This window comes from Mytilus trossulus, chromosome 3 (genome assembly GCF_036588685.1).
Source record: "Mytilus trossulus isolate FHL-02 chromosome 3, PNRI_Mtr1.1.1.hap1, whole genome shotgun sequence".
NCBI classification, from domain to species: domain Eukaryota; kingdom Metazoa; phylum Mollusca; class Bivalvia; order Mytilida; family Mytilidae; genus Mytilus; species Mytilus trossulus.
This window is the reverse complement of record NC_086375.1, coordinates 13,112,327-13,132,192: the sequence shown is the minus strand read 5'-3', so window position 1 is coordinate 13,132,192 and position 19,866 is coordinate 13,112,327. Positions and strand designations below refer to the sequence as shown.

The following is a 19,866-nucleotide window of genomic DNA, read 5'->3' as shown; positions in this document are numbered from 1 at the left end:
ATAAGAAAAAGAAGATATTATATGATTGCAAATGAGACAATTATATGTAACTCTCCAAATGAGACCAAATGAGACATAAATTAACAATTATAGCTCCCGTACAGACTTCAACAATGAGTAAAAGTTATACCGCATAGTCTTCAATTCCAGAAATGAATAATGTAAAACAAACGAAAAATCTATCGACTTGATTAATATACAAAATTAATAAGAAAGAAACAAATATAGTTTATAGAAAAAAACGGCAAACACTGCATTACCGTCTCGTGACTTGAAACAGACACATATAGAATGTGGCGAGGTATAACTTTTTTAAGGGCGCGCCAACACTCCCCTAACCTGGGGCCTGGGACCGTGTGTACCAGTGCAGAAAGCTTTATACCTAATCAACCGTCATCCCCATCATTTTCTTTTCCATCAACCGTCACAAGACATGTTTTAATATTTCTACACATTTCACTCATGGCCACAGGGGTGCACATGAAAGGTTCTGCTCAAAGCAAACACCTTATTTTGAGTTTTTCTTTACAAGTACAGACAAGGTATTGTAGGAAATCTAAGACATTGGTTCCTTAAAAATAACAGCTTCAAACCATCCCTATCAATTTATCCAAAATTTAACAGAGCTCTAAAGGGGTTTTTGGAAAGTGCGATGGCAGCCATATGCTTGTCTGCAAATATACTGGGGAAACATAATCAGAGACGAACACGCTATCTTGAATTCGCTGAATTTCATGGTTGGCAACACATTAGGTAGCGTACTAGCGTCGCACTTCAATTTTAAAAGCATAAAATCCATTGGCATTCAAAGTTTCAACAAGGTGTTTTAAACAAAACTCATGGTACATTTGTAATGCCAATCCTAAATGAAAAGGAGGGGGGGAAAAGGCCACACAAACGACTGACTCAACAGTTGATTAGCATTTACGCAATTTCTCTGGTGCCATTTTCCGAGAATAGTCTTGGCTGTATGCAATTTCATCGAGTAACCATAAAATGAATTGCGATAAATACAAAGGCATTGGCTGAATTGAAGAAGGAAGAGACGATTCATCCGAAGTTGGGTATTCTTCTGTAGAGTCTCGATGTCTATTCTAAGCATACATGAGCGGAATGAAACATCTGTCCGTGATTTGTATCTATTACAGTTGACATTGAGATTCCGAGGTCAGTTTTCAATTGACTAGCAGCTGATATGGCATCTCAAATAGTTGTTTGTTAAATATTGTTATATTTGCCTTGAACTTGTTGAAATTGTTTGACAACTGAATTTCCATAAAAATCAAATGATAAAATTGAGAAAGGAAATGGTGAATGTCAAAGCGACAACAACCCGAGCATAGAGCAGACAACAGCCGAAATGAGTTTAGACTACATTTTACAAGTAGAATGTTTTAAATCTGAATCAACAGGAAGGAAAGATCTATATTTATCAAGTAACGGTGTCATGGGAATTACAATTAAATTGTTTTCAATAGCCAAATTTTTTTTAGTAAAAGCAGTATCGTGATCTGAGATATCTGCTTTCATGGGTTTGGATTTTCTTTTTTTTTTCGTTAAGTTAGCAAATAATTTGTAATGCTATCAAAATGACAGTGCTTGAAGTTAAAAAGATGGACGGGAACCTGTTTTAACTTTAACCCTATCTGACACGGATAAAACATTCTTAATACGCTCATCTGATTCAAAATTTCAGTGGATTTTTTTAAGCACTGCATAAAATTTAACGACTTTTGTCTTTTCTTTGGACTAAAATGGAGCAAGTTGCAACGGACTTAATATATCACGGAATATTTACTGAAGCTATACGTCAATTATTTTGATTTTACAATAAGACTTTTCTGACAAAGTATATTTGTTGTTTTATAACAAAAAAACATAGAATATAAACATATTCAAACAACGTATGTGGCATATATCAGTGTACAATAATGAAAATATGTGTATATAATAACGAAAAAGGTAGTAATTCCATGTATCAGTTGAAAGCAAATTATTGACTAATACACAAAATGTGACGGAAGGCAAGTGATTCAGTTCCGTGTTGAAATTGAAGTTTTTTTCTCATTCTTATTCCATTGATTTCTTAAGGTTTCTTTCATATTTTAGTTCCGAATTTTTATCACTTATTAGTTTTATGAATTACTATATGCTTAAAATACAATGGGATAATCTTTATATCTACTATGAAGAAGAAACTGAAGTTTGTGTCTAAATTTGCAATTAAAATTACCTCAATTTTAAACAGTCCAAACTTCGCAAATTTTATAGATTAAAATAAAATAAAATACGGAATAGAATATTTTGACATATAAAAATAGCTCAAGGAAAAACTATTTCAATTAAATTTAAGCAAACATACACTATTTTTCATTTTGAAAAAGGGGGATTGAAACTCTCCAATATACTACTAGTCATTAAAACGACTTTTTAGAAAAATGTGACCGTACGAAATTTTGACGACAGGGCAAAAACGAAAGAAGACATATTTGTCTTTAAGTTAAGACCATTTTTAGCCGTGTGTTATTTGGGGAGATTAAACTCGCGATCTAGACGTCTTTTTACACTTCTGTCACCGCACTACTGGATGTTATGTTAACTGGAAGAAAAACTAAGTCCATTTATAAGTAAAATACAGATACACAGGTAAAAAATATAAACAAAATTTCCTTCTAGATACTAGCTTTTGATCATAAACAAGCTTCTGTCTTAGTTTGGTACAAATAAAAAATAGTATAAGAAAGTTATCAAAATTTAAAAAAATTTAAACACAGAGTGTTGTTTCCTGGCAGAAAAAAAGTCCATTTAAAGTAAAATATGGAAAAAATGGATTTGTCATTTTTCAAAATTAAAAAATACTCCTGGATACTATCTTATGATCATAAACAAGCTTCTGTCCAAGTTTGGTACAAACCAAGGATAGTTTAAGAAAGTTATTAAAATTTTAAAAACTACAACCACAGAGTGATGTAATGTTTTCCCGCAGAAAAACTAAGTGCATTTATAAGTAAAATACGGAAAAAATGGAATTTTATTTTCACAAAATTTACTTCTGGATACTATCTTATGATCATAAATAAGCTTCTGTACAAGTTTGGTAGAAATCCAGGATAGTTTAAGAAAGTAATTAAAATTTTAAAAACTTTAACCACAGAGTGTATGTAATGTTTTCCCGCAGAAAAACTATGTCCATTTATAAGTAAAATACGGAAAAAATGGAATTTTATTTTCACAAAATTTACTTCTGGATACTATCTTATGATCATAAACAAGCTTCTGTCCAAGTTTGGTAGAAATCCAGTATGGTTTAAGAAAGTTATTAAAATTTCAAAAACTTTAACCACAGAGTGAATATTTGTGGACGCCGCCGCCTCCGCCGACGATGGAATGTAGGATCGTTTAGTCTCGCTTTTTCGACTAAAGTCGAAGGCTCGACAATAAAGGACAGTAAAGTTGACAAGAATAGAATTCATGCCAAAAATCTCTGTTTTGTTGATATTGTTGTACTAATCAATGAGTGATTAGTTTCTCTTTATCGTCTTTAGTCATGCAAGTTTTTGCTTAAAACACAAAAGTGGGTAAAAAAAATCTCCTTGAAGAACACTCACTCCTATGTAGAGTGACAGTCTACAAATATATCCATAAAATTGGACTTTTTAGTAGAATTTGCCTTGTTGATAATTTTTGCCATTTGAAGTTTCTTTTTATCTTTTATGATTTTTAAAAATCATATAAGGCATAATGGGGGGAGAAATTGGGAAAATCTTCATTACAGGGCAATAACACCAATTATCGATTTTTATAGTTCGTTCTTATGTTGTACTATCATACCACTGTCCAAGGTTACCGGAGAGTTGAAATACCACTAACATGTTTAACCCTGTCATATTATGTATATATGTGTCTGTCCCAAGTCAGGAGCCTGTAATTCAGTGGTTGTCGTTTGTTTATGTGTTAACATATTTGTTTTTCTTTCATTTTTAGTAATTAAATAAGGTCGTTAGTTTTCTCGTTTGAATTGTTTTACATTGCCATTTCAGGGCCTTTTATAGCAGACTATGCAGTATGGGCTTTGCTCATTGTTGAAGGCCGTACGGTGACCTATAGTTGTAAATTTCTGTGTCATTTTGGTCTCTTGTGAAGAGATGTCTCATTGGCAATCATGCCACATCTTCTTTTTTATATAGTATATTTCCACCTTTAGAGTAGATCTTGTTTTGGTGATCATTTTTTATTTTGCTCATTTTAGTTTCTTTCCATTATAATTTTTAAGGTAAATGGCAGAAAACGCCCAAAAAAAAGGTCATCACAAGGCAAACAATTGAGGAAGGAGTTTTCTCCACATTGTCTCAAGAGTAAATCTTGTCTTCTTAATCATTTTTGCTTAAGTTTCCTATTTTCGATTATATTTTTTGAAAGATGAAGGTAAAACGCAAAACATTGTTAAAATTGTGATCAAAGGGCAATAACTCTTATACATTTGTAATTTGAATCATTTGAAAATATGGACCATGTGTGTGTGGTCTAATGTTGTACTGTTACACCACTGTCCCAGGTAAGGTGAGGGTTGGGATCCCATTAACATGTTATATAATTATGTTTGTGCTTATTCCAAGTCAAGAGCCTGTAATTTTTAGCGTTGTCCTCTGTTGCTGTTTTACAAATTTGTTCATTCATTTTTTTTATTAATTAATTAGGCCATTAGCTTTTTAATTTGAATTAATATTGTTTACAATTTGTGATTTCATGGCCTTTTATAGCCGACTTAGCGGCATGGGCTTTGTTGATGGCCAAAGGGTGACCTGCAGCTATTAAATTCTGAGCTATTTGGTCTCTAATCGAAAGTTGTCTCATTTGCAATCATCTGATAATTATGTTATACTGGCTAGAATAACATGTATACCTAACATGCCTTATAATCATCTTATACACTAAATATAGTTGACCAGTTATTTAAAGAACTTAAACACACAAAAACACAAATGAGTTCAAGGTCAGATGATACCTGCCAGACAGACATGTACACCTTACAATTATTTCATACAACCGATATAGTTGACCTACTGCTTATTTATAGTACTAGAAAAACAGACCAAAACACCAAGAACTTAACATTGACCAATAAACAATGAAAATGAGGTAAAGTTCAGATTAAACCTGACATACTGACATGTTACCATTACAGTTATTCCATACATTACATAGAGTTTACTGCTTATAGAGAAATGGACCTTATCATGTAACTTTAACCTTGATCACTGATCTATGAAATGAGGTCAAGGTCAGGTGAATCCTGTCTGATGGACATACAGACGTTGCAATTTAAATAACTCATGTACCAAGTACATTATTTCTTTTACTCATTATATATTAGTGTGAAATTCTTATAAAAAAAAAACTTATTTTCAAGCAGTCACTGATCCATAAAAATAAGGGTCAAGGACATTGGACATATGACTGATGGAAACTTTGTAACATAAGGTATCTTCTACCTTCTGAAAAATAAAGCTTTACACAAAAAGTTTACGCTATCGCTGCCTGATAGTAATAACTATGTCTTACATACTGGGACTTCACAGTTGAGACAAAAGAAAACATAACTCAGAAATATATCATATTAAATTTATAAAACTTAAATGTCAATAGATATAAACCATACACCAAATTTTCCAACATTTAACTGTCTGACATGTTGACGACGGAGGGACAAACAGACAGACAAAAGTATACCATAATACCTCCTGTAAAGGGGCATATAAAAATTAAAACTTCTACTTAGTTTTTTATACCAATGAGAAGTTATACGTGTTATATGTGGCTCTGTTTTCATGATATGGAGGCAAAAAGTTTTAAGTGAGTTCTTTTAAATTCAAATACATTTATGCTATATACATACTGCTATACATGTACATTACATTAAATATTTCATATCACATTGCAGACTGTTCAGGTTGTTAGTGCTGATTAAAGCATATTCTAAATAGCCTTTTTATCAATTCAGGAAAATACATACATTAAATTGAGAATGGAAATGGGGAATGGGTCAAAGAGGCAACAACCCGACCATAGAAAAAACAACAGCAGAAGGTCACCAACAGGTCCTCAATGTAGCAAGAATTCCCGCACCCTAAGGCGTCCTTCAGCTGGCCCCTAAACAAATATATACTAGTTCAGTGATAATGAACGCCATACTAATTTCCACAAGAGTGCACACACTGAAATGTCTCGCCTTCTTTACTAATCATTGATATTATGTTGATAGTCCTAAGTATAAAGCTGTATTACAACTGTCACATAAACTTAACATTAACCAAGACAGCTAAACAAAGACAAATGAACCATGAAAATGAGGTCAAGGTCAGATAAACCATGCTAGGCAGACATGTACAGCTAACAACGCTTCCATACATTAAATATAGTTGACATATTACTTATAGTTTAAAAAAAATAGACCAAAACACAAAAACTTAACACTGTGCAATGAAACTTGAAATTAAGGTCATGGTCAAATAAAACGTGCGGGTCTGACATATAGACCTTTGGCATATATTATTAGATAAAAAGACCAAAACTCAAAAAGTTAACTGTAACCACTGAACCTTGAAAATGAGGTCAAGGTCAAATGACATCTGCCCGCCAGACTTATACACCTTACAATCATTCCATACAACAAATATAGTAGACCTATTGCATAAAGTATAAGAAAAACAGATCAAAACACAAAACTAAACTTTAACCACTGAACCATGAAAATGAGGTCAAGGTCAAATGACATCTGCCCACTAGACATGTTTAGTATGACGTTCATTATCACTGTACTATTATGCATATTTTTAGGGGCCAGCTGAAGGACACCTACGGGTGCGGGAATTCTCGCTACATTGAAGACCCATTGGTTGCCTTCGGCTGTTATCTGCTCTATGGTCGGGTGGTTGTCGCTTTGACATATTCACAATTTCCTTTCTCAATTTTATGTACACCTTACAATCATTCCATACAACAAATATAGTAGACCTATGGCATAAAGTATAGGAAAAACAGACCAAAACACAAAAACTTAACTATAACCACTAAACCATGAAAATGAGGTCAAGGTCAGATGACACCTGCCTGTTGGACATGTACACCTTACAGTCCTTCCATACACCGAATATACTAGCCCTATTGCTTATAGTATCTGAGATATGGACTTGACCACCAAAACTTAACCTTGTTCACTGATCCATGAAATGAGGTCGAGGTCAAGTGAAAACTGTCTGACGGGCATGAGGACCTTGCAAGGTACGCACATACCAAATATAGTAATCCTATTACTTATAATAAGACAGAATTCAACATTACAAAAAATCTGAACTTTTTTTTCAAGTGGTCACTGAACCATGAAAATGAGGTCAAGGACATTGGACATGTGACTGACGGAAACTTTGTAACATGAGGCATCTATATACAAAGTATGAAGCATCCAGGTCTTCCAGCTCCTAAAATATTAAGCTTTTAAGAAGTTAGCTAACGCCGCCGCCGCCTCCACCACCACCGCCGGATCACTATCCCAATGTTGAGCTTTCTGCAACAAAAGTTGCAGGCTCGACAAAACTGTACACAAGAAACTAAAATTGAAATAATACAAGACTAACAAAGGCCAGAGGCTCCTGACTTGGGACAGGCGCAAACATGCGGCTCAAAATACATGTAGTCATGATAGTCCAAATAATTATGACGTCTTGAAAGGCTATTATAATTTTTTTCTTTGACGCCTTACATCAACGTCGATGTAAGGCGTCAAAGAAAAAAATTATAATAGCCTTTCAAGACGTCATAATTATTTGGACTAGTAGTCATGATAGTAGTATTACTGTAATCTTGAACTAGATGAAAACCTTATCTTCAAGTTGATTAGCATTTGTTGTCATGGTTGTAGACAGATTTCAATAAAAATACCTACCCCAGATATAATTTCCCATGCTGTATTGAAGTCCGTTGTCCCTATTTTCACTTCAACCAGGTGAGCCAGGTAGTTCCGGTAGTATTTAATTCTAGCCAAATCGGCACCTGGTGTGGTTTCGATGTCAGTAGGTAAACAGTCAAATCCACCATGAGGATGGGTTATATTAGTGAAGTTTCGAAGAAGTGTTATCATCAATTGGATGTCAAATGTCTTGGAATCTGGAACATCTGGAGAGAAAAAATTACCTTCAATATTGACTAGTTTAAGGTGACAACATAACTATTCCCAATAGTCATCAAAAAATGGTAATCTAGTTATGCAATAATCTCATGAATCTTTCTTCTGATTATTGCTCTTTTATTCACTTTTCTTAAATCTACTATATATACAGCAAGAAGGTAGAAGGTACAGCAAGAAGGTAAATATAAAAGACTCCAAGATGACTGTTTAAACATGTTAAAAGCCTATGGAACATATTTTTTTTATTCATATAAAAGTTCATTGTGGTATGTCCTAAATAAAGATTATTTAAATTCATTTCATTGCTAAAATCCTTGGAATAATAAATAAAACAAAACTCTTGGTATAGGTTTAGTTGCTTGCAGTTACTTTTCTCTTTTCTAGCAAACAATGTTTAATAACATTTAAACCCCCCAAAAAATATATTTAACATTTGTAACAACAATATAATTTATTCAAAATACAAACAAAATTATCCAAAACATTTAAATGGACTGACACTTAACTTGATATTGTAATCATATATTAATGCAGGACAATAAACTACAAACTGTCACTGTTACAGTTACTGTGTGCGCCTTTTGATGAAATGACACCCAAAAAAATGTCTTTTATATATATATATAACAGAACCCAACCTTCTAAACCGCCAGAGTATAGACTAAATTGTTTCTAAAGATCAAAACAAAATGGCTGCTTCAAAGGAATATTTTTCAAATTTAAATAAAAATCTTAAATAATTTAATTGAAAATAAGAAAATAAAATAACTGACACATCATGCATGTCATGTTAAGTGTTATTCTTTAATTACTGTCAGTTAACTATGATTTTCTCATAATTTTGTCTTTTTTGTTATTTAAACAAATTGAATAATGACTATAAAAACATAACATTACATCATAAAACTAATGTAGGGACTTGCAAGTTTAGTACATAATGAATGTCTTTGATTAAGTACCTATGATTAAGAACTGTATTTCAGAAAGTTTAAAAAAGAATTGTCTATATACATGCAGTACTTATTTGAAACAACCTGCATCTTAGGTGGATCCAGGGGGCCCTGGGGGCCAGGTCCCCCCTTTTGTGGGAAAAATTTGTTTGATTATATAAGGAATCACTGAAGAATGACTGGACCCCCTAGGGTTTGAATTGCACATATGAGCATAAAGTTAGATTTTTGTGGGCACATATGAACTACCAAACTGCACATGTGAGCAGTCTGATATGCATACATGTACAATTCTTACTAATGCGTCTCATGTGCTTTACATGTGAAACATTATTGCTGTTTACAGTTTATCTCTCTCTTTAAAAATATTCATGATAATAACCAAAAACAGCAAAATTTCCTTAAAATTACCAATTCAGGGGCAGCAACCTAAGAACTAGTTGTCTTATTCATCTAAAAATTTCAGGGCAGATAGATCTAGACCTGATAAACAATATTACCCCATGTCAGATTTGCTCTAAATGCTTTGTTTTCGGAGATATAAGCCAAAATCTACATTTTCCCCTATGTTCTATTTTTAGTCATGGCAGCCATCTTGGTTGGTTGGCCGGGTCATAAGACACATTTTTATAACTAGATACCTCAATGATGATTGTGACCAAGTTTGGTTAAATTTGGACTTGTAGTTTCAGAGGAGAAGATTTTTGTAAAAGTTTACAGACAACAGACAAGGACAACAGACGCCAAGTGATGAGAAAAGCTGACATGGCCCTTTGGGCTAGATTGGCTAAAAATACCAATGCCTGAAACAAAAAAGAAATTTACATATCAGTAGATTATAAACTGGGCTTTCTGTACTTACCAGGAAATCTTGGGAACATTTGACTCCACTGTGATTGGTTGATTCTGTGTTTGCTTTTTAATTCCATCAAGTTGCAATACTCTTTTTTCAGTGCGGCATATAAACATGCTGGATCAAATTCACTATCAAAGAAAGTTCTAGCTGCCCGTGGAGAAATTCCTGTTAGTAGTAAACTCATTCTAACATAGTTTTCTTCCTCTACAGAAAGGGAGGCCATCCTGTTGGATGTGCTCATCAGAGGTATGAACTGGTATAACAAAGTTATTGACTGGCTCCTTTGGCGCAGGAGATTTGATGAGCATTAGCTGGAACTAAGTTAACAGATACTGATCTATGATTGGCTGTCATGATAATGACAACATTCTAGATAAACTGCACCCTCTTTGATGACATCTGACAAAAATCTGGAACTATTCCTGAAAAAGATTTTTTTAAATTACTTAACTGATGGCTAAATGATCTCCTTCCTAATGTTTGAGTCTTTTTCTTAAAATGGAAGTAGCTGTATAGACAATACATGAGGGTGTCTTATCACAAAATCCCTTATTTTTGCTTAATCTCAATTTTTTAAAAGTTTTATTTAACAATATTCAAAAATCAGGATAAAATAACAGGTCATTTTTTGTCAAAGTACTTTAATCAGTTACATGTACAATGTATTGTATACTTTTAAACCCAATGCAATAAGTCAGTCTGTTGTGCAGATTCTCTTTATCTTATCAATATGATATAGTTTAGTTTATATATATCTGTTTATCATATACTTCGACTAAATAACATATGATTTTTACTGTATGATAATAGCATTAAATTAACGTAAATTTCATATTTTTCGAATTGGTGCTTAGCGGGCTGATATGAAAAGTTTATCACATGCTTCGATTGTTATCACATGCCTTTCCGTAACGTTATCGCATGGCATTCCGGTGATACTCTGCAAATTCCGGAAAAAACACCTGAGGTGACCTCAATGTTACGTTTTTAGTGAAAAACATTACAAAGAAGTGTATAAAACAATTATTTGGATACTGGAAAGTATATTGTGTAAAATAAAATAAAAAAAATAAAAAAAGAAGACAAGCAAACAAACAAATTATAAAATAAATGCATTTTTAAAAGATTCAAACATGATTTAGAAAGTTACTTTAAAAAAGTTGACTTTTCCAAACAGTGTAACAGTTCATTGTGTATGTTTTTGCCGATTAGTCCATATTAAAATATTGTTCTTCTCTGTTGAGGCATATGATGGAAAGATTGCATATCGAATGTACTAAATTTGGGATCCGACGTTATTGAACTTTTCACTCTTTGAACTTCAGAATCTATCTGGGAACCACGTAAAAGGATCAACATATGAATCTGTTATTTTTCTCCATTGTTGAAGCATATGATAAAAAGATCAGTATGTGTATATATGTTACAGTGAATTTGTATAATCAGGGATTATGTAGAATCCCTGATTTTTCAGGGAATATGTAGAATCACTAAAATCATTAGTAATTATATATAATCCCTGAAAATGACCAGTGATTTTACATAATCACTGAACATTTTAATAATTATTCTACAAATTCCCTAATGTGATTTCAGGGATTATGAATAATTTAATGGTCCTTTGTTTAATAAACAAAATTAATATAGACAAATTATAATTTTAAGTTTCTTTCATTTTCCTTGCCAGATGAAATAGTTTAGCTTTTAAACACAGAGGATGATCTAAAAGATATAACCAACACAAGGTTTCAAGATATAGTTGAAGACTTCAAAATTATAAATATAAACCTTCCCTTTATAACGATAGCTTTAAATGTATTGTTTGTGTATTAAAAGCCAGGTTCAATGGATATTAATGCTCTATTTGTAAATCCACAAGCATGTTTTTTGTGATACATGTAAGGCAAATGGTGAAGTAGATTATGGAACGACTGTTTTGTGTGGTGTTTTTTTTTGTTCAAAGAACAATTTGCATGAAATTCAAACTGTCATCGGAGAATTAAGGCATCTTAATGTAAAGAAAAACAGGCAGAACTTGGGATTGACAAATAAAAAAAACTTTAAGAGGAAGCTTGCATATTCTCATATCAATTCGACAGGATAAAAAAGAAAAGGGAAACCCAAAAAACATAATGGCAAGTCTTAAACTAGAGGCTCTCAAGAGCCTGTTTCGCTCACCTGTTACTGTATTTACTGATGTCGGTCATCTTGGTTGGTAGGTGGGGTCATTAGACACTTTTTTTAAATAGATACCCTAGTAATGATTGTGGCCAAGTTTGTTTAAATTTGGCCCATAGTTTCAGAAAAGAAGATTTTTGTACAAGTTACAAAAATGACAAAAAGTTGTTCAATATTGACTATAAAGGGCAATAACTCCTAAAGGGGTCCTCTAACAATTTTGATCATGTTGACTTATTTGTAGATCTTACTTTGCTGAACAGTATTGCTGTTTACAGTTTATCTCTATCTATAATAGTATTCAAGATAATAACCAAAAACTGCAAAATTTCCTTAAAATTAACAATTTTAGGGCAGCAACCCAACAAGGAGTTGTCGGATTCATCTGCAAATTAGTGAGGGGAAAGATCTTATTCTGATGGACATTTAAATCTTGAAAGATTTGCCCTTAATGTCTTAGTTTCAAAGATATAATTCAAAAACTGTATTTTATCGCTATGTTCTAATTTTAGCCATGTCGGCCATTTTGTTTGGTAGGTGGGGTCATCGGACACATTTTTTAAACTATATACCACAATGATAATTGTGGCCAAGTTTGGTTAAATTTGGCCATGTAGTTTCAGAGAAGAAGATTTTTGTACAAGTTACAAAAAATGACGAAAGTTGTTAAAAATTGACTATAAAGGGCAATAACTCCTTAAGGGGTTGACTGACAATTTTGGTCATGTTAACTTATTTGTAGGTCTTACATCGCTGAACATTATTGCTGTTTACAGTTTATCTCTATCTATAATAGTATTCAAGATAATAGCCAAAAACTGCAAAATTTCCTTAAAATAACCAATTCAGGGGCAGCAACCCAACAACAAGTTGTCCCATTCGTCTGAAAATTTCAGGGCAGATAGATCTTGACCTGATCAACAATTTTACTCCGTCAGATTTGCTCTAAATGTTTTGGTTTCAAAGATATAAGCCAAAATATACATTTTACCCCTGTATTCTATTTTTAGCCATGGCGGCCATCTTGATTGGATGGCCAGGTCACCGGACACATTTTTAAAACTAGATACCCCAAGGATGATTGTGGCCAAGTTTGGTTAAATTTGGCCAAGTAGTTTCAGAGGAGAAGATTTTTGTAAAAGTTTACGGACGACGGACGACGGACGACAGACGACGGACGCAGGACGATGGACGACGGACGCCAAGTGATGAGAAAAGCTCACTTGACCTTTCAGGTCAGGTGAGCTAAAAAAGGTCTAAAAAAGGAACTTGCCTGACCACAAAACAATGGTATCTTTATATTTCTTGCTCGAACCAGTTCAAGGTTGCAAATTCCCATATATATTTTTTTTCTTTTTTTTTGTGTGTGTGTGTGGGGGGGGGGGGGGGGGATACCTTCGTATCTTTTTACTGAACTTTTTATTTCTCTTAGGCGTGTTGTTAAAATCTGATTCGATATGTGCAGGAAAAGGATTTTTAACCTGTGGATATTGTGGTAAAAACAGATGTGAAGCATATTATCTTAATATATTGTGTTTAACATTTTAATATAGTGTGCCTTACTTTTAAAACAAATGGATTTATCATTTTGATATATTGTTACAATTTTTGTTAATTTATTACGATGTTTTAATGTGATTTTATAGAATATATTATTTCATTTTTTATTAAATTTCTTTATGATTACAACTATTTCTTCATTTCAGTTATTATGTAGAATCCCTGACGTTTTTTCTCGTGATTATACATAATCTCTGAAAATTTCAGGGATTCTACATAATCACTAAACTAGCCAGTGATTCTACATAATCCCTGAAAATTTCAGGGATTCTACATAATCACTGATTATACAAATTCACTGTAACATATATATGTCTCTGGGTGAACCAAGGACCTCAAATAAAAAAAAAACTCACTACAAAGGATCTACAATGTAACAAATGGGTGAATTCAAAATAAATGAGGCACATCATATTTGTCCAATCATGGAAGTAATATATCCAATATTACTTCCATGGTCCAATTAACCTAATTTACAGTCTGAATGATTTGAGGCAAACCATATGATGTGTACTTGTATACCAAAAATCTAAGAGATATCTTTCAAAATAATGAATTGGTGCAAAATGATGCTAAAAACTTCAGGAGTGCAACACTTTTTTGTAACATAAAAAAAAAGACTTTTCAAAGTCTGGCCTTTTAAATTAAAAAGATTTATATCAAAAGGCAGCTGATTTTTCAAAAACGTCAATGTATATAACTTTAATTTCAAATAATGATTAAACATTTGAGGCATAGGATGTCACTCTTTTCTCAACTCAAAAAGGTGACATTAGTGTACCCTGTCAGGAGTGCAAAACACAAAATGACCAATTTGTTTAGAATGATGTATTTTTATTTTAAAGATTGCAATGTATGTATTAAAGACATTTAAACTTTTAAAACAATATCTCATCTGTCTAATCAAACACGTCCAATTTGTGAGAGCCAATTTATTGAGCATACCCTACATGGTCAGGAGTGCAACATTTTGACTTTTGACAGTTACAATTCAAAATAATCACTTCAATATAAACTTTTGCTTTATTTTTCTGGAGAGGCAGTATATGAGACTTGTTTTTTTTAATTTTTGCCAACAGGGCTATTTACTCTATTTCAGGAGTGCAGCACTTTTACAATACAGTTATTCAGCTTTGATGTTTATCATAAATAAGTACTTTTATATGTAAATTATTGTCAATGCATTAATTCTTACCATTAGTAGAGGTGTTTAAGCAAAAAAAAAGTATTTTGTTATTGATTTATTTATGATACAGTTTTCCAATTGAAAATTAGAAGAAATCATATTGGTAATATATGAATTCTTCTATTTTTCATTATATTTGTTGTTTCTCATTTCTTAAAGATAAACATTACTTACCGGTAGTGAATGAATCCTTGAAAAGAATTATGAATGCAAAACACACTCTTTTTGATTATGGACTTTCCGAATTGATTTTCCTCTAAGTTCAGTATGTTTGTGATTTTACTTTTTATAGTTTTAATCCATTTAATAATTGTTCTACATTAACAATGTCAGGAGTGCAACAGAAATAGGTGAAATTATGGTATATTTCTATGTATGTCAAGGCTCCGTGTTGAAGGCTGTACATTGACCTATAATGGTTTAATTTTTTAAATTATTATTTGGATGGAGAGTTGTCTCATTGGCATTCACACCACATCTTCCTACATCTATCTATAAAGAAAATTTTAATAGATATTTATGTCAGAAATCATATATGTTTGCTTTGAGAATACTTATCATTTAAACAAATCAAAAAATTAAGGATCAAAACCAATTGGTGATCTACTTCCATGACTTCAACTACTTTTTGAAAACAAAATGGAAGATAATTTGAGATATTTTGGCATTTTTTTTACATTTTTTATTAGAAAAATTACAAAATTGTAGCCAAAATATATATGCAGAAAAATTCATTTACTATATTTTTTTTAATATAAATGTTAGATTCATTGTTCTTTAGTTCATGTATTTTTCATTGAATTGTTGTACATAAACAGTGTCAGGAGTGCAACAGAAACAGGTGAAATTGTTGTATATATTTTTCTTTGTGTGCATAAAAGCAGAATTGATATAAAAATATGACTAAAATTATATATGGTTGTTTTCAGTATGTCTGTCATTAAGTCATTAAAAATGAGGCATTTAAATGCATGAAAACTCTTTTTTAACTAAAAAAACCAGTTTATTATAACAAAATTGACTATACACTTCAGGATATTTTGTCAAAAAAAATTACAATTTTGATAAAAAAAAAAAAAAAATCAACACTACAAATGGATGAAAATTTCCTTTACTTTAATTATATATTATACGAGAAAACTAATGGCCTTATTTATGTTATAAAAATAAACAAAAAAATAATATGTAACACACAAATAAAGGACAACCACTGAGTCACAGGCTCCTTATATCATGTTCTCAAATCTAGATATCTCCCATTTAGAAAAAAAACACTTGAAAAAATTAACCTATTATGTGTTGCTCTCCCAGCTACAAAATGTATCCAAAGATGTTGAACATGTTCTATCATAATCATTTGGTAACTAATGTAATTACTGTCTCCCCATGACTGTATTGAACATAAAAAAAATATCAAATAAATAACACTCCTAATGCTCAGATCGGTTGTCACCTTGCAACACAGTTATTGACACCATATAGGAAAAAACATAGAACTCTTTTTGTCATAAGACACTGTCAAACATCCAAACATCCACACTCATCTGTGTCCACACTTGTATATTATATAAAAACTTCTGAATCAACTTATTCTTCTTTATTTCATATATTTTCTTTCAACTGTAGTATAAATGGTAAGTGTCAGGAGTGCAACAAAATCAGGAAAACAGGGTTTTCATATACAATGTATCATTTTTTTTATTTTTGATATTTGAATAATTTTTTTCAGGTGTTTGCCTTCTATAAGGATTACTCTTACATGGAAATTAATTAATCTTCATTTTTCTTATCATTTGTTATCAATATAAAAACTTTTTGAACCATCTCTATAAAAAATGAGGGGGAAAATGACAAAACAAAATTAATAAAAAGAATGTAAAACAAACTGTATTGCTGTATTGACAAGCCTGAAATAATAACTATGTGATTAACTGCACTGTAAAAAACTGTCAATTTCTGTATTGCATTCTTTTCAAAAGATAATATCATGCAATGTGTTCATGTTAATATTTTTTTTGGTTATATTCTAGCTAGCTGTTAGGTTTTGAAATCAAACATACAAAATTTCTTTACCCCCCCTATAATATTATTTGATCCCCCCAGTAAAAACATCTCCCCCTCTATCAGACATGCAAAAATTCTAACATGCAAAACTAGAGGCTCTCAAGAGCCTGTGTCGCTCACCTGTTACTGTATTTACTGATGTCGATCATCTTGGTTAGTAGGTGGGGTCATTAGACACTTTTTTTAAATAGATACCAAAGTAATGATTGTGGCCACATTTAGTTTAATATGGCCCATAGTTTTAGAAAAGAAGATTTCAAGTTACAAAAATGACGAAAAGTTGTTCAAAATTGACTATAAAGGGCAATAACTCTGTAAGGGGTACTCTTTCAATTTTCATCATGTTGACTTATTTGTAGATCTTACTTTGCTGAACAAAATTGCTGTTTACAGTTTATCTCTATCTATAATAGTATTCAAGATAATAACCAAAAACTGCGAAATTTCCTTAAAATTACCAATTTTAGGGCAGCAACCTAACAACGAGTTGTCCGATTCATCTGAAAATTTGCGAGGGGATAGATCTTATTCTGATTGACATTTAAATCTTGAAAGATTTGCCCTAAATGTCTTAGTTTTAAAGATATAAATCAAAAACTGCATTTTTCCACTATGTTCTAGTTTTAGCCATGTCGGCCATTTTGTTTGAAAGGCGATGTCATCGGACACTTTTTTTAAACTATATACCACAATGATAACTATGGCCAAGTTTGGTTTAATTTGGCCATGTAGTTTCAGAGAAGAAGATTTTTGTACAAGTTACAAAAACTGTAATAGTATTCAAGATAATAACCAAAAACTGCAAAATTTCCTTAAAATAACCAATTCAGGGGCAGCAACCTAACAACGGGTTGTCAGATTCATCTGAAAATTTCAATGCAGATAGATCTTGACCTGATAAACAATTCAACCCCGTGTCAGATTTGCTCTTAATGCTTTGGTTTTTGAGTTATAAGCCAAAAACTGCATTTTACCCCTATGTTCTATTTTTAGCCATGGCAGCCATCTTGGTTGGTTGGCCGGGTCACCGGACACATTTTTTAAACAAGATACCCCAATGATGATTATGGCCAAGTTTGGTTAAATTTGGCCCAGTAGTTTCAGAGGAGAAGATTTTTGTAAAAGTTTACGGACGACGGACGCAGGACGACGGACGACGGACGCCAAGTGACGAGAAAAGCTCACTTGACCTTTCAGGTCAGGTGAGCTAAAAAACCACTTGTCATGTTATTTCACGAAAATATTGAAAATGATATATATATTCTTAGTGGATTGAGTCAAAAAACATATTTGAGGGTAAAACGTCTTGAAATAGGGCACTTCCATGAGGCCTCTTCCATGTTTATAAGTAGGTAGTGCAAGCCAGTGCTTTGAGATATTTGTTTCTGACTTTTTTTTCTAATTTCCTGTATTGTGCTACAATGTATTAAATAAAACTTGATCCAAAGTAACTCTAAATCAAAGCGCTGTAAGCACTGTAGGCAGTTAACCAAAAACCAAGGCAAACATAATTATGAAAACTGTGGCAATGTTGCTTCAACTTTTTTTAAAGATTTAAAAGAACAAACATCAAACATTCATATATAATTGTACATTTATGTTCATTTGATGAATTAATCATTAAGGCAAATAATTCATATTTTATCAAGGTTTTCAATAACGTGGCCCCACGAACTCCACCTATATTTCATATAATTTGTTATATTGTCCCATACATGAATATATATGGTTTAGGGGTGGGGATCTTGACCGTTACCAAGTTTAGGTAATTTTTGTCTCTTGTGGAAAGTTGTCTCATTGGCAATCATACCACATAACTTCCAGCTATTTTAACTAACCTATCAAAATTGAGAAGAAAACAAGAAGTAAATGTAACAGGATGCTGTTACGAAGTCTCCCAAACAAAGCTCCCATAACTCGCCATGCATATGGTCCCATGTTCATTTGATTTGATGATTTGTCCCATACAAGAATATATATGGCTTACGGGTGGGGATCTCCACCATTTACAAGTATTCAAACAAGAGGGGGAGGGGATGACCCCTAGGGACTTTACCTATATTTCATTTGATTTGTTTTATTGTCCCATACAAGAATATATATGGGTTAGGGGTGGGGATGTTGACCGTTTGCAAGTTTTCAAACAAGAGGGGTTGGGGTGACCCCCTCAGGACTTCCCTTTTATATCATTTCATTTGTTTTATTGTCCCCCACAAGAATATATATGGTTTAAGGGTGGGGATCTAGACCGTCTACAAGATTTCAAACAAGAGGGGGTGGGATGACCCCTCAGGATTTCCCTTTTACTTCATTTTCATTTGTTTTATTGTACCCTACAAGAATATATATGGTTAAGGGGTGGGGATCTGGACCGTTTACAAGATAATAGTACATTCTCAAATTGAACGGGGTGGGGGTGACCCCAAAAACTTCCATTTAATTTCATTCAATTAGTTTTATTGTCCCATACAAGAATATATATGGTTTAGGGGTGGGGATGTTGACCGTTTACATGTTTTCAAACAAGAGGGGGTAAGGTGACCCCCCACGGAATTCCCTTTTATTTCATTTCATTTGTTTTATTGTCCCCTACAAGAATATATATGGTTTAGGGGTGGGGATCTGGACCATTTACAAGATAATAGCACATTCTCAAATTGAACGGGTTGGGGAGGACCCCAGGGGACTTCCCTTTAATTTCATTTGAATTGTTTTATTATCCGATTCAAGAATATATGAGGTTTAGGGGTGGGGATCTGGACCATTTACAAGATAAAAGCATATTCCCAAATTGAAGGGGTGGGGATGACCCCCAGGGACTCCCCCTATATTTCATGTGATTTGTTTTATTGTCCTATAATCATTTCTGAAGACTACATGTATCTAT

At 32.6% G+C, this 19,866-nt stretch overlaps 1 protein-coding gene across 1 annotated transcript in view; it reads right to left on the bottom strand.

The window, feature by feature from the left end:
* Nucleotides 1-19,866, bottom strand: part of LOC134710178 (uncharacterized) — a 35,769-nt gene that overhangs the window by 13,242 nt on the left and 2,661 nt on the right. The window contains exons 2-3 of the mRNA XM_063570402.1: nucleotides 9,998-10,413; nucleotides 7,943-8,172 (exon numbers count right to left, since the gene is read on the bottom strand). Coding sequence (XP_063426472.1) covers nucleotides 7,943-8,172; nucleotides 9,998-10,232 — 465 coding nt within the window. The 5' untranslated portion in view covers nucleotides 10,233-10,413. The remainder of the gene's footprint in view (nucleotides 1-7,942; nucleotides 8,173-9,997; nucleotides 10,414-19,866) is intronic.